The 21,623-nt window shown below is 50.1% G+C and overlaps 9 protein-coding genes across 9 annotated transcripts; 5 read left to right on the top strand and 4 right to left on the bottom strand.

Moving 5' to 3' along the window:
- Positions 1–981: 981 nt before the first annotated feature.
- On the bottom strand, positions 982–2,419 carry N7473_011599 (stress-activated MAP kinase; the record flags this gene model as incomplete). Its single annotated transcript, XM_057157538.1, has 7 exons — positions 982–1,055; positions 1,087–1,342; positions 1,365–1,430; positions 1,501–1,854; positions 1,904–2,020; positions 2,156–2,339; positions 2,367–2,419. The coding sequence occupies 7 exons, from the start codon at positions 2,417–2,419 to the stop codon at positions 982–984; spliced, it is 1,104 nt and encodes a 367-aa protein (XP_057003388.1).
- Positions 2,420–3,136: 717 nt separating this feature from the next.
- N7473_011600 (porphobilinogen synthase HEM2) lies at positions 3,137–4,765 on the top strand. The gene is made up of 2 exons (XM_057157539.1): positions 3,137–3,447; positions 3,508–4,765. The coding sequence occupies exons 1-2, from the start codon at positions 3,229–3,231 to the stop codon at positions 4,408–4,410; spliced, it is 1,122 nt and encodes a 373-aa protein (XP_057003389.1). The 5' UTR covers positions 3,137–3,228; the 3' UTR covers positions 4,411–4,765.
- A 370-nt stretch (positions 4,766–5,135) lies between these two features.
- N7473_011601 (uncharacterized protein) lies at positions 5,136–7,741 on the bottom strand (the record flags this gene model as incomplete). Its single annotated transcript, XM_057157540.1, has 3 exons — positions 6,628–7,741; positions 5,521–6,449; positions 5,136–5,456 (listed from the first exon to the last, which is right to left on the bottom strand). Exons 1-3 carry the CDS (start codon positions 7,496–7,498, stop codon positions 5,136–5,138), a joined length of 2,121 nt encoding a protein of 706 aa, XP_057003390.1. The 5' UTR covers positions 7,499–7,741.
- A 2,395-nt stretch (positions 7,742–10,136) lies between these two features.
- On the top strand, positions 10,137–15,029 carry N7473_011602 (exportin CRM1). Its single transcript, XM_057157541.1, has 9 exons — positions 10,137–10,698; positions 10,776–10,805; positions 10,912–10,984; positions 11,071–11,142; positions 11,274–11,986; positions 12,076–13,318; positions 13,390–13,619; positions 13,708–14,258; positions 14,347–15,029. The coding sequence occupies exons 1-9, from the start codon at positions 10,633–10,635 to the stop codon at positions 14,585–14,587; spliced, it is 3,219 nt and encodes a 1,072-aa protein (XP_057003391.1). The 5' UTR covers positions 10,137–10,632; the 3' UTR covers positions 14,588–15,029.
- A 40-nt stretch (positions 15,030–15,069) lies between these two features.
- On the bottom strand, positions 15,070–15,633 carry N7473_011603 (uncharacterized protein; the record flags this gene model as incomplete). Its single annotated transcript, XM_057157542.1, has 1 exon — positions 15,070–15,633. One exon carries the CDS (start codon positions 15,631–15,633, stop codon positions 15,070–15,072), a length of 564 nt encoding a protein of 187 aa, XP_057003392.1.
- Positions 15,634–17,388: 1,755 nt separating this feature from the next.
- N7473_011604 (PPP1R11/YPI1 family protein) lies at positions 17,389–18,008 on the top strand (the record flags this gene model as incomplete). Its single annotated transcript, XM_057157543.1, has 2 exons — positions 17,389–17,596; positions 17,698–18,008. The coding sequence occupies 2 exons, from the start codon at positions 17,389–17,391 to the stop codon at positions 18,006–18,008; spliced, it is 519 nt and encodes a 172-aa protein (XP_057003393.1).
- A 75-nt stretch (positions 18,009–18,083) lies between these two features.
- On the top strand, positions 18,084–18,308 carry N7473_011605 (uncharacterized protein; the record flags this gene model as incomplete). Its single annotated transcript, XM_057157544.1, has 1 exon — positions 18,084–18,308. The coding sequence occupies one exon, from the start codon at positions 18,084–18,086 to the stop codon at positions 18,306–18,308; it is 225 nt and encodes a 74-aa protein (XP_057003394.1).
- A 253-nt stretch (positions 18,309–18,561) lies between these two features.
- On the bottom strand, positions 18,562–20,651 carry N7473_011606 (shugoshin family protein; the record flags this gene model as incomplete). Its single annotated transcript, XM_057157545.1, has 4 exons — positions 18,562–19,463; positions 19,531–20,048; positions 20,109–20,529; positions 20,603–20,651. 4 exons carry the CDS (start codon positions 20,649–20,651, stop codon positions 18,562–18,564), a joined length of 1,890 nt encoding a protein of 629 aa, XP_057003395.1.
- A 289-nt stretch (positions 20,652–20,940) lies between these two features.
- Positions 20,941–21,482, top strand: N7473_011607 (DASH complex subunit DAD2; the record flags this gene model as incomplete). The annotated part of the gene is made up of 3 exons (XM_057157546.1): positions 20,941–21,151; positions 21,221–21,280; positions 21,361–21,482. 3 exons carry the CDS (start codon positions 20,941–20,943, stop codon positions 21,480–21,482), a joined length of 393 nt encoding a protein of 130 aa, XP_057003396.1.
- Between the last annotated feature and the right edge of the window lie 141 nt (positions 21,483–21,623).

Genomic DNA, 21,623 nt, shown 5'->3' on the forward strand with positions numbered 1-21,623 from the left:
CTCTCTAAGCTAAATTGCCTAATCAATACGAACGGACTCCCTCGTATGCCCCCACCCTCATTTACCCGGACCGCGAATAGATACTATCAGTAATCTGGCCTTCACCTGACTCCTATGATATAGCAGTTAATATTCACTTCCTTGCATTAATATCCGTCCGACTAGCAGGGCTTTAATCTTATAGTTGAACGTGCAGATAGAAGTGCACAGGATAAACAATCTTCTGACCGTATCCATTACCAGATTGAGTAGAGGACTAAACTAAACATCGAGTTATTGTCAAGGATACAAAACAAGACCTAACTCAACCGCCTAGCTCCTTCTTGGAATAGATAAAAGAGGACTGATAATATTATACGAGGGAATACAGCCCTTGGCCGACGATTGAGACTTGATAATACTAATATATTGGTAAATAGAATGAGAATTTATTTAACTGAATTACAAAAGTTTTACGCAGATAAGATGCTGTATGTTTACATAAATTCAATATGGCCTCAAAATATTTCTGACAGATGATATTTTTGGCGTGACATATCTTACACTTGCACTTCATTTAAGATTCCACAAACCCTGATGGGTGGAGAATCACATTTTAAAATATTGCAGTTACTATCTATGGTATGAAGGGTGTGCAGGACCACAGGGTGTACGACATGGCCAGGATTACGTTAGTTGACTGACTAATTAACTAACCAGCCTGCCTCACTTCTCACCGCCACTCTGTAAGATTCAACATCGCTTCAATCTTAGCTAACCAGGACCAGAGGGCTGCAGACAGGAGACACGCGGGGTAAAGCTCGTTATTTTTGATCAAAAAGCGAAGGTGCACGAGGGACAAGGCTTTCATCGTAGCTTAAAGCTTAGTTTGGTGATTCTCACTCGTTCTCTTGTACATATAGAGTGCTATTTTGCCGGACCACATCGGAGGACTCGAGCTTCAATGGCCGTGCTAATCTAAAATCGTGGGATTTCCAGGCCTCACTTCAAGAAGCCATTTCTCGATAGTTTGCTGTAACTCTGCTCTCTCACGATGTTCGAGCACTTCAGCGTGTCTGCACAAAGGTCAGTCTGGTAAGCTTAAACGTCCGTTCCGTCCATTTCGTCGGCCATACAATTTCGTCTTCCAAACTTCAACCACATCGTCATCTTTGCCTGATTTCCAATCAAATTTCCGTTCAGCCTCCGGTTCATCGGTCAGGTCATGGTAAGGTGCTAGGTAGGCGAAGGCTAGAGCTTCGCATGCTGACACGCGCCCCTGTGGGTCAAAAACAAGCAGCTTCTCTAATAAGTGGATAGCTGCTGTTGTAAGCAAGGTGCGTCGTGAACAGAAGTAAATATTCTGGATGAATCGCATGTCATACCTTCTGGATCAACGTTCGTGATGATATCGGACAGCAGGTGGCCTTGACTCCTTGGAAGAGACCGGACTAGATCAGAGCCCTGCTAAGCGAATGTCAGACCAACAAAATTCGCAGACGAGAAAACCTATATACGCACATTTTTGCTGAACATACTGTTAATGGCAATCTCTGACGGGGTCCCCAGCGGCTTTGTAATGACATGAAGCTGGTGGATAGAGTTTTGACCCGGGAAAAGCACCTTCCCGTGCAGTAACTCCGCAAAGATACAACCCGCACCCCAGATATCTATGTATTCATCACAAATATGCCGCTCAATGATGGCTTCTGGAGCCTTGTAGTATTTGGTGGAGACGTCGTTCGCTGTCCAAGGCTTTAATTCTGCGTAGACAATGTTGCATATCTTGAGGTCGCAGTTTCTGTCAACCAATATGTTGCTTGGCTTGAGGTCACAGTGGAATATACCCGCCGAATGAATATATTTGAGCCCACGCTAAACAGCTTATTAGCGCAGATCTGTCGATATTGGTGGACAGCCCAACCATTATTTGATATAGGAAGAACTGAACAAATTCGCCATGGATAAACCTAGTGTCCAGAAGCGTTTGAAGATTTGTCTCCATTAATTCTGTAGCAATATATCTGTATATATCAGAAATCTTTCGTAGCGGTGTTCGTTAAGAAATATGCATACAACTCCCCTGTAGGTGATATAGATATATGGAGTAATTTCGCAAGCTTTTCTGTTAGCATAAGGTAGGCCATAGTGATAGCTTAATTATCGTTAGACGAACATTTTCATGTTTCAAAAACCTCAACAACTTGATCTCTCTGAAGATATTCCTAGCCATGCTTGAAGTTGCGAACGGCTCAAAGAACCTTTTTATCGTGACTGACTGCTGACATGCTTCGTTTCTAGCAAAGGTTGCAGTACGCATTCCTAAGACGGCAGAGTTGTAGGACTGCAAGGCTGCAAGACTAACTAGGTGAGGCTCAATGGCCTACTTTGAGAAGATTCCTTCGAAAGAAAACCAAGTGCGCTGACGGTCGTAGCTCATTGTTGTAATAATCGCTCAATTCCCAGGTAGTGGGCATCGGTAGGAGGGAAGGAAACGGTTGGCTTGCTCAACGAAGTGAGACAACCTGCCTGTTTCTTTTTTTAACACGCCGTTGAACTCAAAGAAACATACACTATTCGGGGAAAAAATTTCCAGCCATAGAAATGGCCCGCGTAATAGAGCACTTGCCTAAATTGAGGACGCTAGACCAGAACTAGAACGATACTCCGCATAAAGGACACGTGATAGAGGCTTGTGTGGAAAATCGATCCACTGCCGGAACAAGCTGCCCTCCTTTTACCATAATCACAAACATGCTTGCAACCAATATTGCCTCTTCGATGAGTATTCCAGTCCTTCGGATTTTAGGGGCCTTCTGGGACCAGTGTCAAACCAGAACTCCGATATTGACTCTTACGGTCTGACCAATTAGTTTGCAGACAATCTCAATACCCTAGAACTCCAAAAGAAATAAGATTGCTTCATTAATAATCTTTCTGTGGACAACATCCAAAAAGCCTTTTCCATGTTAGATTATTTCTGCCAGAAGGATTCTTGCATAACATGATATCTCACAAATACAGATCGTGATTATCTTATTGGTTGCCTCGGCCCAATCACAACGAGTGGCATTCGCCTTACCCGCCCGGATCCTCGGCATATCATTTTTTCCCTTCTCGTGCCCGCCTCTTCTCTCGTCTCCTCTTCTCCCCACAAAATCCCAGAAACCATAAAACCACGCCGCCCTCGGTCCTGGTGCAAACAACATCCCCTATCCGCCACAATTACACTCAACAACCCTTCTCACCATGTCGTTCTCGAATTTGGTTTCTGATATCGCCTTTCGAGACTCCAACCCGGACGATCGTGCCTCGCAGATCTCGCATGCTCAATCTCGCACTGCCCGATCCTATACCAGCACCACCGCGACCAGTGTCAGCATCTCCGGGGATATTTCTAGCCAGCTCCATGCCGGATACAGCCACCCCCTGAGCAGATCATGGCAGGCAGAGAGGCAACTGACTAAGGTACCGATTGTCCACTTCTTTCCCTCCACCACCGGAATTGTCGTTGACGGTCGCATCTAGGATATGCTCATCTACCCGCTTTTTATCACGGATAACCCCGACGAAGAAACACCCATCCCATCTCTACCAAATCAGTACCGTCGTGGCGTCAATCGCCTTGTGCCGTTCCTGGCCCCGCTGGTCCGGAAGGGATTGCGCTCCGTGATTCTCTTTGGAGTCCCGCTCCATCCCTCGGCCAAGGATGCCCTAGGAACTGCAGCCGACGACCCAGCGGGCCCAGTCATTCAGGCCATTCGTCTTCTCCGATCTCGTTTCCCTCAGCTCTATATTACAACCGACGTCTGCCTCTGTGAGTATACATCACATGGGCACTGTGGTATTCTCCGGGAAGATGGAACCCTCGATAATGAACAATCGGTGGATCGGATTTCCGACGTGGCGCTAGCTTATGCGGTGGCCGGCGCTCACTGTGTTGCGCCGTCGGATATGAACGATGGACGAGTCCGCGCTATCAAGCTCAAACTGATTGAAGCTGGAATCGCCCATCGCGTGCTGCTGATGTCTTATAGCGCTAAATTCAGCGGCTGCCTGTACGGACCCTTCCGTGACGCAGCTGGCTCATGTCCATCATTTGGAGACCGTCGTTGCTATCAACTTCCCCCCGGAGGCCGTGGTCTCGCCCGGCGTGCGATCCAAAGAGACATTGCCGAGGGTGCTGATATCATTATGGTTAAGCCTGCAAGTAGCTACCTAGACATTATCCGTGATGCCAAGGAGCTAGCGCAGGACATGCCAGTTGCAGCATACCAAGTCAGCGGCGAATTTGCAATGATTCACGCTGGTGCTAAGGCCGGCGTGTTTGACTTGAAAGCGATGGCTTTCGAGAGCACGGAGGGAATCCTACGAGCTGGTGCAGGAATTGTGTTGACCTATTTTGCCCCAGAATTCCTGGACTGGCTGTGAACATATTCATAAAAGAGAGGGGGTGAGGAGGGAGAAAAAGCCATCGCTGTCCGGCATTATTCTGTAGTATATCATTTCATGTCCGAAGAGTGGAGGGAGCACTTTGAAGAGCTTCGACATCAATTACTCCACTCAAGCAAAAAGATACCCACAATTCGACCAAATCAAATCTTTCGCATTTTCGTCTGCATTCGAGTTTCGTCTCGTACTAAAATGTGGTCACCACACCTCAAGCTTCTTCAGAAGCCCTGTCTTTCTCCTCCTCTCCATCCGAATCAGCCGCGTCTCTACTAGTGTCTATAATCGGAAGGGTACTGCAGCGAATCCATATGCCTGCCAAGAATCATGCCTGGAGATCATTTATAATCAATGATTATCTATATCATGCATAAATCGCATCAATGCCTAGGTCACCATGGTAGATAAAAAGATGAAGACATCAAAGAGGACAAACAAGAGAGATAAAAATATATCACAGCAAAAAAAGACCCAGGCAACCCACATGAAAAAAAAAAAAAAAAATTGGAAGACGTCATTTCAAAACATGATTGTCCAAGCCTTAGGGTCATATGCGGCGATGATTCGTTTCGCCAACAGGGACCGCCAAGGCTGGAAAAAGAGACAGGCTAAAGTGGATCGAAAAATGGTTGAGGGGAAGAAAAGCCCGGGCAAAACGGATGAGTTCCAAAACGGAGGAACTTGGTCATTCATACAAAAAGGGGTATTCACATATAACTGGGTTTGTATCCTTGGAACCCATAAGCAACAATGTCGGTCTTCACCACCTCGCCAGGCGCAACATAGGCACCCCGGTTGAGGTGAACTCCGGGATAGATGGTACAGCCCGCGCCTAGATAACAGTCCTCCTCGATGATGACGGGCCGACCTTGATAACGACTCTGAGACCCTTTCCGCTCCTGCATACTGGAGTGGGCCATCGAACTCAGCAACGTGACATTTGGGCCGATCCAGCTATGCGCGCCGATGCTGATGCCGCAATCGTCGACAAAAAGACAATTCTGGTGTATCATCACATCTTCTCCAATCTGAATGTTGTATCCATAATGGCAGTTGAAGGGCGATTCCACGACCGCTCCCTGTCCGATAGACCCGGAGGAATGAGGCACTGCAACTCCGGATGGAGAGTTGGCGACCGAGCCCGAAGGGGGGGACTAGGATTTCCTTGAGAAGTCGATTCTGCTCCTTCGAGCTTAACCCGTAGTGAGGGTTACAGGCATTGTTGAATCGCCAAAGAGCGCGCTTGCATCGATCCCTCTCCTCCACCAGTTGCAGATCGAAAGGCCGATAAAGTTCGCCGCGAATCATCTTGTCCTTCTCGGTTTCTTCCACGTTGATTGCACGGGCCGATAATTGATGCTCAATTTTGAGGGCCATGCGCGCCTGTGTTTGAGGACTACTGGTGTCCATCGCGGACGTCGGCATGGGAGTCGGCGCTGGGGCGGGGGCGGGTGCCGGAGGCATGGGACGCTGCTGCTCTGCGGTTGTTCCATGAAACAGGGGTAAACTGTTAGGTTTTGGCGGTGGTGGCGGCGGGGGTGCATGGGAGAATTCCCGAATGGGAGGGACCATAGGGTAGTCCGGCTTTGGATGTGACTCTCGTGGAGGAAGCTCGTGAATGGGGGCCACCTCTCGATAATCAGGTTTGGCCAAATGGTCCGGCGGCGCGTACGCTGAATGACCAGGGCCCGACCAGGTGCGTTTTGACCATGATGATGACGAGGATGAGGATGCCGCATGATTAGGAGCTGTGTTATTAGATGGGCTGGTAGTATATGGTTGAGCGACCCGCTCATTCTCCTCCCCCAACGGTCTCATTTTCCGCGAATCCATATGATCGGGCAACCCTGGGGGTGGCCGGTCATGATGGGCAGTGGGTTCTGGAAGGTATTGGCCACTCATATCGGCATAACCTTCCTTGGACTGTAATGGAACAGGTGGTTTCGTTGTTGACGGCTTCTGCCAGGTACTTCGAGAGGTGTATCCTTCACACAAGAATCCACCACGAATACAATTATTACCTGGAATGGCGACATGTTAGTTAGACACATTTTCCCAACTCGATCACGATTATCGGGGGCGAATGCTGAAAACGATGAGCTCCTGGATGTATGATGGATCATGGCTGAGGTCACACCCAGAGGACAAGGAGGGGAAGGGAAAAGGGACGGCATAAAAAAGGGCATCATGTCGACTCACACGCAGGGTGTTGCTCATCACATTTCTTCTTCCGGCGGCGACAAGTCATACATCCCGTCTTGGTGCGGTTGCTAAAGACACGCTTCCGCTTGGGTGCGACTTGAACTGCCCCAGCACCACGCTCGGACACATAGGTCGGGGACGAGGCTGGCTGCACATTGGGGGCTGGCGGAACGGAACGGTCGGTGCTTCCGTTTCGGGAGTGCTCCTGGCCTTGCGCATCTCGCTGAAGGGCATCGGCCAAGTGTGCATCCGAGGGGTCGATCTGTTGCGCCCGCTGGGCCTGACTGATCAAATGGGTATCATAATCGGGCCAAGGACCCGTGGAGGGAGGCTGCGACGCTTCATTGGTATCCGATCGGTGGCCCGAGCCAGCGACCGGGTTGATCGAATCCATGTCGGAGGAGACCGACCCAGGCCCAGCTCCATTCGCATGGAGAGGGGATGGTTCCTCTGAATGGCCGATCGAGCCGCGACTGACATGGTGATGGTGGTGATGGTGATGATAGCTAGGCTCTGATGGTGGCTGGGCTTCCTGATCCCCCGACCCTGATCGCTTCCGCTTATGCTTGTTAGGCCCCGATGGTGAGGATCGTTGTGAGTCGTCGTAGGGATCCCTTCGAGTGCCCAGGCTGTCGCGCGACGGTTCCGAATGGTCGCTCAATGGTGCCGCTGGCCCTGGCGCAGCCGCAGCGGCCCTTTCCCCTTGGTTCATGAGCGTTCCCGAAACCGCAGTCGGTCCTCCATGGGGGGTGGATGTGACCGAATCTCTGCCATTGACCGCGGTAAAGCGGGATGGGCTGTGCTCTGTTCGAGGCTCGGTCCCGGAATCATGGTTACTCATCACGGGAGCGGTTGCGACAGCCGTCATGATTGAGAAACGTGGGCGGGTATTCCCCACGAGTAATGATCCTCGCGGAAGAGAGGGGACAAGGACAAAGAGAAATAGAAAGAAGAAATAACGTGGTGGGTTTCCCTCCCCACCGAACAGAAAGGGGAAAAAAGAAAAAGGAAAAAATAAAGAAAAGAAAAGGCTTACAACAGACCTCTGTCTTTATTGATCAGAGGAGGGGGTGGGAAATAATCCCAGAAAGCGGCCCCCAGTCTCAGTCTCAGCCGCAGATGGAGAGGGGGGGGAAAGTCGGGACGTGCCTGAGAGAGCAACGCAGAGACGCGCGGAAAGTTGCCGAGGCGGATAAAATGGAGAATCAGGGGGTGTGTCCGACTTGATGGACCAAAAGGGCTGGAGAGAGACTGTGTAAAGTAGAAGAGAATGATGACTTTCTTTATTTTGTCTGGATAGGCGATTCCTTGATTTTGGGGGAGGTGGGAGTCTGGGAGAAGATCGCGGTAACCTCGCCTGGGGGTGGGGCGTGTGAGGGAGAGTTGGGAGGACGGGTAGCGCTTCAACGCAGCAAGGCCCGGAATAGGATGGGGTCTAATAAAACGGGATGTACGGAGTACACAGAGAGAGACAGGGAAGGAAGAGGGGGGGGCCCAATTATGGAGAGGTATCGAAATAAAGAAGTAGGAAGTGGAGGATTTAGGGAGGGAGATGGACGAGAGGAAGAGGAGGAGGGAAGTGTAGAAGAAGAGAGGATGTGATGGGGGGAGGAGGAGGAGGAAGGTGATGGGGGGTGATGCGAGTGATTGGAGTGACTGAGGGCAAAGGACTTTGTTCCTTAGGCCCTAAGGCCAGCAGCCTTTTTAGTTAGGTTCTTCTTTCTTTTGAGTACTCAAAAGCTAGTCACGTTTTTCTAGTGATGGTGTAAGTAGTTTACTTCTTCTGACGCCATCTTACCTCTACGTTGCTCCCCCTCTAACATCCAAAACATCCTCCTCCTCTCAATGGCCCCCATCCCCCTCCCTCATGACTCTCGATTATTTCCTCCCCGAAGCCTGGGCGGAACAGGGAACAAAAACAAAAAAAAAGGGCGCGAAAGAGGAGTTAGCGCGCGATCGGCACGGCCGGCGTCACTGCGGCCGCCAATCGGAAGAGCAAAGCGCGCCCGTCTGGTGAAAGCTGCGCGGGTCTGAGACATCCTCTCTTATTTTGCTCATTTCCCGACTGGCGACAACCGACAGCTAGCGTCAATGGCGTTCCTGCGCCCCCCTCCTCCTTCGGTCCTATAGCTGTTTTCTTGCGACTCTCACAAGAAGGTCTAGACAGTGACACCCCCTACCCCTACCCCCATTATCCTATGGCCATTGGAGGTCTCGCCCTGTACCTGCAAAATCTCCCCACCTTACATTCTCACGCGCTCGCGCTCGTTTTCGCTCGAGTCTTTGTCCCTCGCATGCGCCGGCTTTGGGTGGGGCGTGACGCCTACGGTGGCGCCGCGCGGGTTGGGCGGTTATGCATCGCTTATCAGCTGGTCACCTTTCCCTCGGGCCCGCGCGCGGCACTAAAGCGCCCCTATCAGTCTTTCTTTCTCCCCACGGACTTGCTCCTGGATGATTGACTCTAGTCCCACATCCATGGCGGTAAGAATAGAAGACGACAATGATATGATGCCCCCGACCAAGCTATTTAATATGAATACGATCCCATTATCCTGTTGCAGCGTTAACAAAAATAAGTCAGTCATCCTCTAGAGCACTTATGATGAGTGCTTGTTCAACAACAAAAATACCAGCATGTCCGTCCAAATCTGCCAGTGATCCTGGTCCAAACTGTTCCTCTGCCTTCTGAGTGAACAGCATGACCACAGGCATCCACCAAACAAAGAGATATACTTTTCTTGATCTCTGGGCTATGTATGGTCTATATATAATACTATCATACCCTGTAGAGATGTACCAAACTCAACCTTTCAACCGCCATCTCGGTCGCAGACTAAAACTAAAAAAATTACATACCTCTGAGGAGTTGGTTGGATTTGCAGAACGTGCGGGAGTATTAGCCTACTATGTATATATCAAAATGTTCATTAAATATGTAGTATTCATTTTACTACCTCTGTCTATATTCATAGTTATATGTTGGTCGATTCCGATGGTGATACCTGTTACATTGCATAATATAATGGGCATTCCTCGGGTTTAGCTCCATCCAACAGGCCTCGCCCAACCAAGGCTGATGTGCGTCACACCCTTAATAGACAGAGGTGATCAGCATGTAAAACCGACCCAGTATAGATTGAAATCAGATCTACAAATGAGTCTTCAATTCCATGTCTCTTCCTCTTTAGGTTGTGAGTATGAATTACTATCGATGAGGACCAGATTGGAGTCAGACTATGCTAGTGATACAGTGTGGTATTTAATGACCTAATTAATTAAATGGTATATGCTATCATCACCTTGCTCTCTCTTTGTCTTTGGGAAGTGAGCTAGACATAGATTCACATATCATATTCTATTCCTGCCTTCTGGTTAACATACAATAGTATACCGCATGCATAGAGTTGTTTGGGTTTCCAGCTCTGCCAGCTCGGGCTGACTAAGCTTCCCCTCAGTCTCTCTCTCTCTCTCTTTCTTCACTTCAGTTTGCGGGACCCTCCCAAAAAAGACGTTGTTACTACAGTACCAACAATCCCCGACGCGCCTTCACCGCCAGTGTTTTAACCAACTTCCAGAACTTTTCCCTTTCCCTCTCCTCTCCTACCCCCCACCACCCCGGCTGCTGCTGCTAGGCTATTCTCGATCTCGATCTCGATTCCGTCTGTTCCACTCCTTCGAGAGAGCTTCCCCTTCCCGTTGCCATTTGGGTTTCTTGGTCCGCGGTCAGAGCTCAGGTGTTTTGCTGACCCAAGCCCCTCCAACTCCGTTCCCTTTGCTTGCCCCACCAGTCGACGAACTACCATCAATCCACCTTCGGCTTCCCTTCCTGGCCTTCTTTCTTCACTACCCTCACCTTCCATCGCCCAACCGTGATTTGGCTTCTGCTTCGCTCAATTTACCATTCTCCCGCTCCCCCCTCCTTCCCGGGTCCCATCCTTTCATTCCGACAAGTCTCGGTGACGGCCACTTCGTGAGGGCGAAAGCGCCAATCTCTGCGGCGACATGTCTGTTTCCGTACAAGAGCTGGACAACACGGTCCGCGCCTTTTTCGAAGGCAAGGGCGATGTGGTATGTATTCTTCTTCTCCGTCTTTTGCTTCTCGCTATGGATTGCTCCCAAAACCTGACGCTAACAACAATACACAGCAAAAACAAGCCCAGCAGACCTTGACCGAGGTAAGCTCGTCACTATCTCCACGTTTCCATTCCCCTATCGACGACGACGACGATGACGCGACAGATCGATCATGGATTGCCGGCTCACAGATTTGTTTTCTTTCAGTTCAAGCAAAACCCCGATGCCTGGGTCACCGTAGGCAACATTCTCCAGGAGGCTACATACCCCCAAACCAAATGTGGGTTGATATCAGATACCCTATCATCCTCCGCCGCCCTTATCGAAGGGAAAAATTCCTCATGGATATGCTGACCAAAATTTTAGATATTGCCCTGCAAGTTCTCGACGATGTGATCATGACCCGGTGGAAGGTCTTGCCAAGAGATCAGTGTCAAGGTAACGACGGGCTGCTCTAGCAATGTTCCCATGCCGTCCCCTCGACTCTCCCAGAATCGAGCCCTACTGTTTTTTGTCGTCAAAAGCTAGAAGCGAATGAATATGCGCTGACCTATATACTTCCTCTCCAGGTATTCGCAACTTCATCGTTAACTTCATCATCGAAAATTCCGGATCCGAAGAGAAGCTCCGAACTGAGCGCGCCTTCTTGAACAAGCTCAACTTGGTTCTGGTCTCCATTCTCAAGCAGGAATGGCCGCACAACTGGCCCACATTCATCAATGAGATCGTCTCCTCCTGCCACGCCAGCCTTTCCATCTGTGAAAACAACATGGCCATCCTGCGCCTGTTGTCCGAGGAGGTCTTTGACTTTTCCCAGGATCAGATGACTTCGGTCAAGGCCCGCAACCTGAAGACCTCCATGACCCAGGAGTTTGCCTCCATCTTCCAACTGTGCTCCGAAGTTCTCAACACCGCCAACCAGCCCAGCCTCGTCAAGGCGACCCTCGAGACCCTGCTCCGCTTCCTGAATTGGATCCCACTGGGTTATATCTTCGAAACACCCATCATTAATACTCTCCTGACCCGATTCTTGGATGTTCCCGACTTCCGAAACGTCACCCTCAAGTGCCTCACGGAGATTGGTGGTTTGCAAATTGGCACTCCGTATAACTATGACGAGAGGCTTGTGCACATGTTCACGGAGACGCTCACAACGGTCTCGAACGTTATTCCCTTGTCTTTGGACTTGAAGGAAACCTATGCTCGAAGCAATGGACGCGACCAAGAGTTCGTTGCCAATCTGGCTCTTTTCCTTTCCAGCTTCTTCAGTGCCCATTTGGATGTAGGTTTAGCCGTCCGCCCCTTTCCCTTATCCTTTTTTGTTCGTCGGTTTTTAGGGGATACTGACTTTGACTGTTCTTTCCTGTCTAGCTCATTGAAAAGTTGCCCAACCAAGATTTCCTCACGCATGCCCATTTCTACCTCATTCGCATCAGCCAAATTGACGACCGTGAGGTATTCAAGATCTGCCTGGACTACTGGACTCGACTGGTTCAGGAACTCTACGAGGAAATGCAGCAGCTACCCATCACCGACATCAACCCTCTCGTAACCATGGGGGTTAGTGGTCTGTCCAACGGCGGCGCACCGCACCCGAGCACCCTGGCCAACTACCCTCTTCGCAAGCACAAATACGAAACTGTCCTGTCAAATCTGCGCACGGTCATGATTGAGAAGATGGTCCGCCCCGAGGAGGTTCTGATCGTCGAGAACGACGAGGGTGAGATTGTGCGTGAATTCGTCAAGGAGAGCGATACCATCCAGCTTTACAAGACGATTCGGGAGTGCTTGGTTTACCTCACCCACTTGGATGTGGTCGACACCGAGACGATCATGATTGACAAGCTCGCGAAGCAGGTGGATGGAACTGAGTGGTCCTGGGCTAATTGTAACACCCTGTGCTGGGCCATTGGCTCCATTTCAGGTGCTATGAACGAGGAGACCGAAAAGCGGTTCTTGGTCACCGTCATCAAGGATCTTCTCGGCCTGACAGAGCAGAAGCGTGGTAAAGACAACAAGGCCGTGGTGGCCAGTAACATCATGTACATTGTGGGCCAGTACCCCCGATTCTTGAAGGCGCACTGGAAGTTCCTGAAGACCGTGGTCAACAAGCTCTTCGAATTCATGCACGAGACCCACGAAGGTGTCCAGGATATGGCCTGCGACACGTTCATTAAGATCGCCAACAAGTGCCGACGGCATTTCGTGGCACTCCAACCGGGTGAGAATGAGCCGTTCATCGAGGAGATTGTCCGCAACATGCGCAAGATTACCATGGACCTCTCACCCCAGCAGATTCACACTTTCTACGAAGCATGTGGCTACATGATCTCTGCCCAGGGTCAGAAGACACTTCAAGATCGATTGATTGAGAATTTAATGGCGCTGCCCAATTCCGCTTGGGATCAAATTATTGCGGAAGCCAACCAGAACGCCGCCATTCTTCAGGATGGTAACACGATCAAGATCATTGGCAACATCATGAAGACGAATGTTGCGGCATGCTCATCTATTGGAACATACTTCTATTCTCAGATTGGCCGCATCTACCACGACATGCTGAACATGTATCGAGCCTCTAGTCAACTCATCAACGATGCGGTGGCCAACGATGGTATGTCCCTTTTCTCCACCCATTCAATTGCCCCTCATTGCCATCCTAGATACTAACATGTTACACCCTAGGGACCATTGCCCCCAAGACCCCCAAAGTCCGCGGTCTTCGCACTATCAAGAAGGAGATTCTGAAGTTGATCGATACTTACGTGGAGAAGTCGGACGATACCGATATGGTGAATGCGAATATGGTCCCGCCACTTCTTGAAGCGGTTTTGATCGACTACCACCGGAACGTGCCCGATGCACGAGAAGCCGAGGTTCTGAATGTCATGACTACCATCATCCATAAGCTTCATGTACGTTTTGACCATGCATCATTTTTCTCTCCTGATTCTTCCCCCTCACTGCTCTGGATCAGACGTGGCTAACAATGTGTGTTTATAGACCCTGATGGAGGATAAGATTCCCGCCATTATGGACAGCGTTTTCAGCTGCACCTTGGAGATGATTAACAAGGATTTCCACGAATATCCCGAGCATCGCGTCCAATTCTTCAAGCTCCTTCAGGCCATCAACTTGTACTGCTTCCAGGCCCTCCTCAAGCTGGATGGTACCCAGTTCAAGTTCGTCATCGATTCTTGCATGTGGGCCTCCAAGCACGACAACCGTGAGGTGGAGAACACAGGTCTTACCATGTGCTTTGAGCTCATGAACAACATGGCCGAAGCGGATGTGCAGACCTCAAGCATCTTCTTCCGCCAGTTCTACATCCCCATTCTCCAGGATGTCTTCTTTGTCCTCACAGACAGTGACCACAAGGCTGGTTTCAAGTCCCAGGCCATGCTCTTGTCTCGCATGTTCGAATTCGTCGAAACCGGCAAGATCCAGGAACCGATCTACGCCGCAGATCAAGCACCGGCAGGCACTTCCAACAAGCAGTTCCTGCAGGAATACGTCGCGAACCTGCTCCATAATGCTTTCAAGAATCTGCAAGAGTAAGCCATTAACCTTTCCCTCCCTTGGGAATCTCAGTGGAGATCACTCGTGAAATGAGGTCAATTGCTAATTTTATTTCTATTGTAGAGCGCAAATCAAGCAGTTTGTTCTTGGCCTGTTCACATACACTAATGACCTGAACAAGTTCAAGACTCACCTGCGTGATTTCTTGATCTCCCTCAAGGAGTTCTCCGACGACAACGCTGATCTCTATGCGGAAGAACGCGAGCAGGCTGTGCGTGATGCGCAAGCCGCCGAGCGGACTCGGGCTATGAAGGTGGGAGGCTTGCTGAAGCCATCTGAGATGGACCAGGAGGACGAGCTATGACTGGAGCAGGAATTGCGCACTGAATTCCCCCCAACGGCGTCGGCTGGCTCTTCTGGAAGGTTGGGGGACCCGAGCTCGACGAGGAACGATAGCCTTGACGGCTGGTCTCTTTACGAGCTCTAGATGATTGGAAGGGGCATGCATATGAGAGCCGGAACGCGCATATATCGCAGCATAGAACCGGCCTTCTCCTTCCAGACGTTTGTTTGGCGCAAAGATTATGCAACGATGCAACCGGTCTCCTTTCCTCCACTTTATGTATTTTGGACTGCTCTTGATTTGTCGAGAGCGGTCATATTTGATATCTGTTTTTTCTCTTATCATAGCTCTTTGGAAGGAAAAAAAGGGGAAATTCGCGCCAAGGAATCTGTTCACCATGATATGACACACGTACAACTGGAGTATAATCTATCATGTACAAAGTAGTCCTGTAGAACGTAGGCACCTCTCATGCTATAACAAAACATTGATCTATGGCTTCCTCACAAGGCGACAGCGAGACCCAAAAGGGCCATGGTACCAGCAAGGCTCATGGCAATGCCCGCAGTGGCAGCGGGAACACCACCAGTGGAAGTCGAACCCAGCTGAGCACTCGAGGTAGAAGCTTTGGCAGAGACCGGAGTAGAGGTGATAATTGATCCCGAGTTACTATCCGCACCACTGCCAGCAGTACAAAGTGCAAGGGCGGTTCCAGAGATATCCAAGACAGTAGCCGTAGCACAATAGACTGAAGATGCGCTAGCGTAGTATGCATCAATAGCTTCACTGCGTGTTGTTAAATATTCCTTCACACTGTCAGGCTCGTTGCTGTACCATGACGGTTCAATGCCTGGTTCCTCTTCAGCAAGTACGGCGGATGCAAATGCAGGGTCTGCTAGAGATGAGATCCAGGCAGTCGGGATAGCTTGGATGCAGGCGGATTCAATTGGGGCTGGGATATTGAATATTCCGCTGGCATCTTCTTCGCTGTTGGAGGTTGTTTGTGTAGCTGGGACCGCTAGGGCTATGGCTGGGAAGAGAGTCACAACGAGAGTTTGAATGAACATGGCGGGTTGTTTGAAGAGGGCGAGTTGATGTCTTTTGGGATCTGATGCAACAGAAACTCTTTTCAATGGTAGCAGAAAAAAAGACACAATTTATGAAATACTCCGATACTATTATCGGCTTTCGCCGGATCTGCCTTACCAGTGACTCAATTAATACAAGACAAGCCTTGATCATCATCGCTTAGCATGATCGAGGCACGAAATTCGGAAATTGTAGCCCTTCGCTGAACTTCTCGGCTCTTTTCCAAGCCATAATTCGGGAGTAGATGATAGTAAACCTCATTAAAAGCCGCCTAATTTGGCTGGCAAGGCCGACGCCTCAGTAGTATGCCTCTAGCGTGGTTAACGACTTGCGATATTTTGACATTTTCGAGGAGACACGAGGCGACTTTCTTCATGAATCTACCTGCATAGATGTAAAGTATTGCCTCGAGTCTTGTTTCTCGTAAAGGTATACTAGAGCATTTTCCGAGTTTCATAGGGCATATCAATAGTGTAAGTGAAAGAAGTGACAGGTTGAACTCTCAGAAAACATTGCCGACTTCGGCCCCCACATCTAGTGGGTTTATAGTCAAGTATTTTGACCCCGAGCTTTTCTATATACATAGCCGAAATGTCCTGGTTACACGTTCGCTTATTATAATAACAGCGCATCTTGACACATGGTCCTAAGTAATTGCCCAGGAGGCTTACCATTCCACTCGTGTTAGACAGGAAAGGCCTCCAAAACCACACAATCAGTATTATTTTTGATCATACTTCTATAATACTAGATGTGAGAGTATGCGGTGATCTTGAGAACATCTGATATCAATCTTATCTTGATGGTGGGTAAGTCCACATACGAGTCAGAAGCAGTAATCAAATGGATGAGGGCTACGAGCCATGCATGACCAGTGTATACTTCTATACTTCCCCGTGAACTACAATGATACCATAACTATAGCCTTGTACATACTTGCATCACAGATTAAATTCGTATAAGGATACGAGATACGAATCTGCCGCTGTAGGGAGGGTTAGAGGAAATAATTAATTAGATCCGGTTGGGAGTCAATCGAAGGTTATGACCATGTTTTAGGCCAAGCAAACAACTCCCCCCTTCCGATGGCCTAGTTGGTATCCACCATAAATTGGTGAACCATAGGTGTGCCCTGGAGGAAGGAGCAACCAAATAAAGAAGAATACAAAATACTGGGCCAGTGTTGACACTTCAAGCTCCACGGACGGCCGGGCACACCGCTAGGCGGGGGGAGTTCATTTTTTTAGAGATTTTTTTTATGTGATGATTGTTTCTAATAGTGAAATATAGCTTAACCTACTGTATTAATCATCTCAATTCTTTAATAGCCCTTTAGACGATGTTAGAGGGTAGAGGGTGTAAAGGGCTATATCAGGTGGCACTAGGGGCTGGCGATGTTTTTCAATGTCCTCGGATGGCGATGTACTAACAGGGCGAAGTATACGGGGAATGACAAGGTTGAGGGTTCGATTCTTGCAGGTTTCGAGTTTAATTGATTAATTATTTGGAGTGGTTTTGCATGTGGCCTGATGAAGAGCCCAGAGAGAAATTATATCTTATTTGCTATCTTGATCTAATACAAGGCTGCTTTAATAGACTTTCAATGGGCTAGGCGGTGAGAGGTTCTATCGGCTTATCAGTTGCATCATTATTTCCAGTGGTGCCATCGCCCAACTGAACCGCGTCCTTTGTAACCCTCCCACTTCCACAACAATCAGACTCGCTGCTCCACGATGTCTCGAACTCGTCAGCCAGTGAATCTCCAGCCCCAATCTACAACAGAAACCTCCCGTGAATCATCCACCCTTCGACTCACAGGCACCCTCCGATTAAGAGCCGAAGACACACCTGACACCACCGCCGAACCATCCCCATCTCGCCGCATTCGATGGAGCGAAGACGTCGTGGACAATGAAGGCATGGGCAAGAAAAGCTCTAAGGGTAAACACCCCTCTCCTCTCCTCTCCTCTCCTCTCCTCTCCTTCATTACCCATCTTACTCACAACAGACTTCGATTACTAACGAGACCACCCCACCACCAGTTTGCTGCATCTACCACAAAGCCCGACCCGTCGGCGAAAGCAGTTCTGAAGAGTCCTCCTCCAGCTCCTCCGACTCAGATAGCGAAAGCGACACCGATCGCCGAAACCACATGGCCCGCCATGCCCATGCACGAGGACGCAGGCCGTCGGGCGAGAATCAGGCTGACCAGTCTGCCGATGCAGCAGCCACAGAGGGATGTTGTTCCGATAATCACCATCCTCAGAAGATCAAGCGCAGACGGAGGAAGCCCAGTCCGAATGCGTATGAGAAGATGCCCAAGCCGTCGAAGAGTCAGCCGCGGGGTTCCTGAATGATTTGCTCCCCCGCCTTTCAGATCAGGGCCGGATGACGTAGGAGTCTTATGCTGTATGCTTGACTCGTGGCCATGGCTAACATCTCGTCTTCTGAGAGTCTCAAAGGGTATCCAGCTGGCAATGCAGCTTGCTACTACCCCAATGTGTATATATCCACCATTGAAAGCGACATCAGGGCTACATTGTCCACAAACCGAACCACTCCCCTGCCACGGGTTGGGCACGGCCAGATGACAACCATGCAGTCTTCAGGCAGCGAGGAGATCAGAGAAACAAAGGACAAGAGCATGCCTTGATTGGTAGATGGATCATCACTGTGCTCAACCTAGAGGGTCTAGGTCTTACTCATTATTGTTCTCACTCATCGTCTGCAATACATCACGGGGTTTCAAGACAAATCCAAGAAGTTCAATTGACTCGCAAATTTCGCGAACAGAGATAAAAAAGAAAAAGAAAAGGGTATCTGTACGAGGACTGCAACCAATGCAGGCTAAAATGTAAATACAGTATTAACTTAAAAAACCGCGCCCCATCCCATACCACCACCTGTTAAACCATCATACTCCTTCTCCTCGCTGCAACCCGAGTCTCTCGCCGGGAGACTATATCATCTGCTTCGAAGCTGCTGTCTAGGTCGCTAGCCACATCAGCCTCCCCGCGTAACGTGTCGCGAGTGCTGCTCTTTGGGTTCGAAGAATGCCGCCGTGATGGGCCACTTGTACCAAGCTTCTCCCTCAGAGCCGTTGACAGATCGTTCAGGTTTGAAGCACCCGACGTGGACATCGAGCTGGGGTGATCGTAGTCAAGATCCTTGGCTGACGATGATACCTTTCGCCTCCGCCGGGATACCGTCGCCAGTAACTGATCCGAGGTTCCATCCTGACTGAACGGGTCGGCCGCTTGATCAGTAGAACGGGTCATGTTCAAGGATGGATGAGGGCTGGAGCCCGATTGCGAGGCCTCGACTTCGTTGCCGAGACTATCCCGCGCAAGTTGGAAACTCGAGGACCGGCGTGGACCAGCTCCAGCCACGGCATCAAGCATGGTCTTAGATGGGCGACGCATCTTGTCTCGCAAGTTGGGCTCTGCGTAGCTGACCACGGCCCCACGACGCCGTGAAGGACGAGAAGCAGCGCTCATATCTGACATTCCAAAGGGTTGATCCCCTGCCTTGGCCACCGGGGAGTCCTTTAATAGGGGTATCGACTCGACATCGAGATGGCCTTCCGTTTCAATAGGCCGACCAGAGCGCTTTGGTTTCTGCGAGCCAAGACCGAGTCGAGCAACACGGGGTTTCTGGTTTAAGGTCCCCCCGCTTGGAATATCAATTGCCTTGGGTTTCTGGGGCGAAGATGTGTTCTCGTCTGTACCGGGTCTAGAAAGGACTTTTTTGTCTGAATTCAGAGAGGCGCGCATCTTCTTAGGGGAGCCCAGATTGGAGTTTGAGATTTCTGTTCGATGGTGTTAGCCAATGTAAATAAACCCGAAGAGGGTATAATTGAGAGAGAGGTTGCATACTCGGCTCAAGGACCTTCCTCTTTGTGGTTCCAGCGTTGGCAGATCCCCGTTTCACGCTCACGGGCGTTTTGCTAGGCGAGCAGTCCTGGCGCATAAAATCAAAGGGATCTGTCTTCTTCTGAGGGCTTCCACCAGGGCGGCTAAATTGGAAGTCGTCATCCTCTCGCACTGGATCCGACAAAAACCCATCTTCATCTGGACTAAATTTGCGCTTCGATCCTGATTTTGTCGGCTCACGGAGTTGATTATTTGTGATTGTTTCTTCGTCCTGTTGCACTTCTTTATATACGGGCGCCGCCGTGTCGGTCTTCTTTTTCTTCTTCCGAGTCTCAAGCGTTGGTGGCAAGGCCGCTTCATCGTGTGCAGGATCGCTGTCTATGCGACTTTCCGATGGTATATCATTCTGCTCGTGCCTCGGACTTTCCATGTTCAGGTCGCGTTCTTCGCGCATTGAGCGATTGTGCTGTGGGGATTCGAAGCTGGGATCGGCGTGAACGAGGTTCTGAATTTCTTGTTGTCTGCGGGGATCAGTAAAGGCCCTCTCTCCATCGACCAGGGAAAGGGATCGCCGAACTCACTCGAGTGTTCTTCGGGGGTAGTATTTGTCCTCCACAATCGCCGGAAGCCTTCCATCCTCGGGACCTGCATTGAACTCCGAGTCCGTGGTTCGAGGTCTTGACTCCGCAGTCGCTTTGGGCCGATCAGAGTCTGCTCCAGTCTTGCCTGCTTTGCGAGGCAACATTCCCAGATCCGAAGCCAGGGTACTCAGTTCCGCCAGTTTCGCATCCAGGCGAGACTTGATCTCATTGATACCCTCGTGGAGCATTCTGGCGGACTCGTATCGTTCATTCTCCTGAGTGAGATTGATGATCTGTTCGCGTAGGGATACATTTTCGGCCAGTAGATGTGAGACTTCCGATTCTAAGCTGCGGATGCGAAGGGATTGCATGGAATTCACTCGCACGATGTCACGGTTTTGTCGCACGAATCGCCGTTTCACTAGCCATCACCGCGTCAATCTCTACTTCAGAGGGAGGGGAGAAATCCTAGACAGGATAAGAGGTCAACTTACAAGCCTCGACAGACTCTGCCGGTGCAGCATAGTCGTTAAGCCTGGCCATGTTGTGGGATGGCGGCGAAGAAGTGGAGTTGGACGGTCGCAAGTTGAGCTGAAGTGTAAAGTGTAAACAGGAGTGTTGATGTTTGTCCTGATTGGGACTAGTCCCATTTCTGGCTGACTCAGCACCCCTCGGCGGGACACTTTTGGTGTTTGGGCAACACGCGGAACTGGTGAAAGAGAGAGAGAGAGAGAGAGAGAGAGAACAGGACTCTGATTATTCGTCATCAATCTTCTATTTAGACAGCGCCTTGTTCTTCCTATTGTCTTCGCCAGCACTTTCATCTTTTGCCATGGCATACTCCTCACGCCCAACCTCCATGTTACCCGGTGCCGGGCTCCGCCAGCCAGTCTCGCAACCCTCGTCCGCGCTCTCCACGCGCATCGCCGCGAAAAAGGCCGAACTCGAAAACCTCCGGCAGCTGCGGGATTTGAGTGGAACATTGGCTATGCAAATGCAGGCGCTCGAGAGCAAGATTGCCACGTTGAAGGATGGCACTGAAGGTGGTTTCTATCTCTTGCCCACCCCCCTGCTGCTTGTTCGCAAAGGGCGTCCAAACTGATTCGAACCAGCGGTTGCATGCGTGCTTGCCAATTGGGACAATGTGCTTCGTGCCATCAGTCTGGCCTCCAGTAAGCTTGAGAGAACCCAATTCCTTATCGCACCAGTGCAGTTCTTTTTCGACTAACACTACGGGTCTTCTCTCACACAGCTAAAGCTAGTGGCCTTCACGATGCCAGTCCCGACGAGGGGAAGGACCCCGCGCGCGAAACTCGCTTGCCAGCCACTTTGGTTCGCATCCCGGCCGAACCACGGGAGAAGACTGGCGAGTGAAACAGCAAGGACCGCGAGCAGCAGCAGCAGCAGCAGCAGGAACATCGTCATGGCCCGTTGATCTATTAACCTTTTTTTGGACCTCTTGACTTGAAAAAAAAGATGGAATACGGCACCCCACACAATCTCTCTCGCTTCCTG

Source organism: Penicillium subrubescens (genome assembly GCF_028828155.1).
Source record: "Penicillium subrubescens strain IBT 31985 chromosome Unknown utg000010l_segment0_segment0, whole genome shotgun sequence".
Lineage (NCBI taxonomy): Eukaryota > Fungi > Ascomycota > Eurotiomycetes > Eurotiales > Aspergillaceae > Penicillium > Penicillium subrubescens.

Excerpts from the sequence above, each read along its gene's own strand:
- N7473_011600 (XM_057157539.1), top strand. The coding sequence starts at position 3,229 with ATGTCGTTCTCGAATTTGGTTTCTGATATCGCCTTTCGAGACTCCAAC. Across the intron at positions 3,448-3,507 it reads CAGAGAGGCAACTGACTAAG|GATATGCTCATCTACCCGCT; the intron begins GTACCGATTGTC and ends GGTCGCATCTAG.
- N7473_011602 (XM_057157541.1), top strand. The coding sequence starts at position 10,633 with ATGTCTGTTTCCGTACAAGAGCTGGACAACACGGTCCGCGCCTTTTTC. Across the intron at positions 10,699-10,775 it reads TCGAAGGCAAGGGCGATGTG|CAAAAACAAGCCCAGCAGAC; the intron begins GTATGTATTCTT and ends AACAATACACAG. Across the intron at positions 10,985-11,070 it reads TACATACCCCCAAACCAAAT|ATATTGCCCTGCAAGTTCTC; the intron begins GTGGGTTGATAT and ends CCAAAATTTTAG.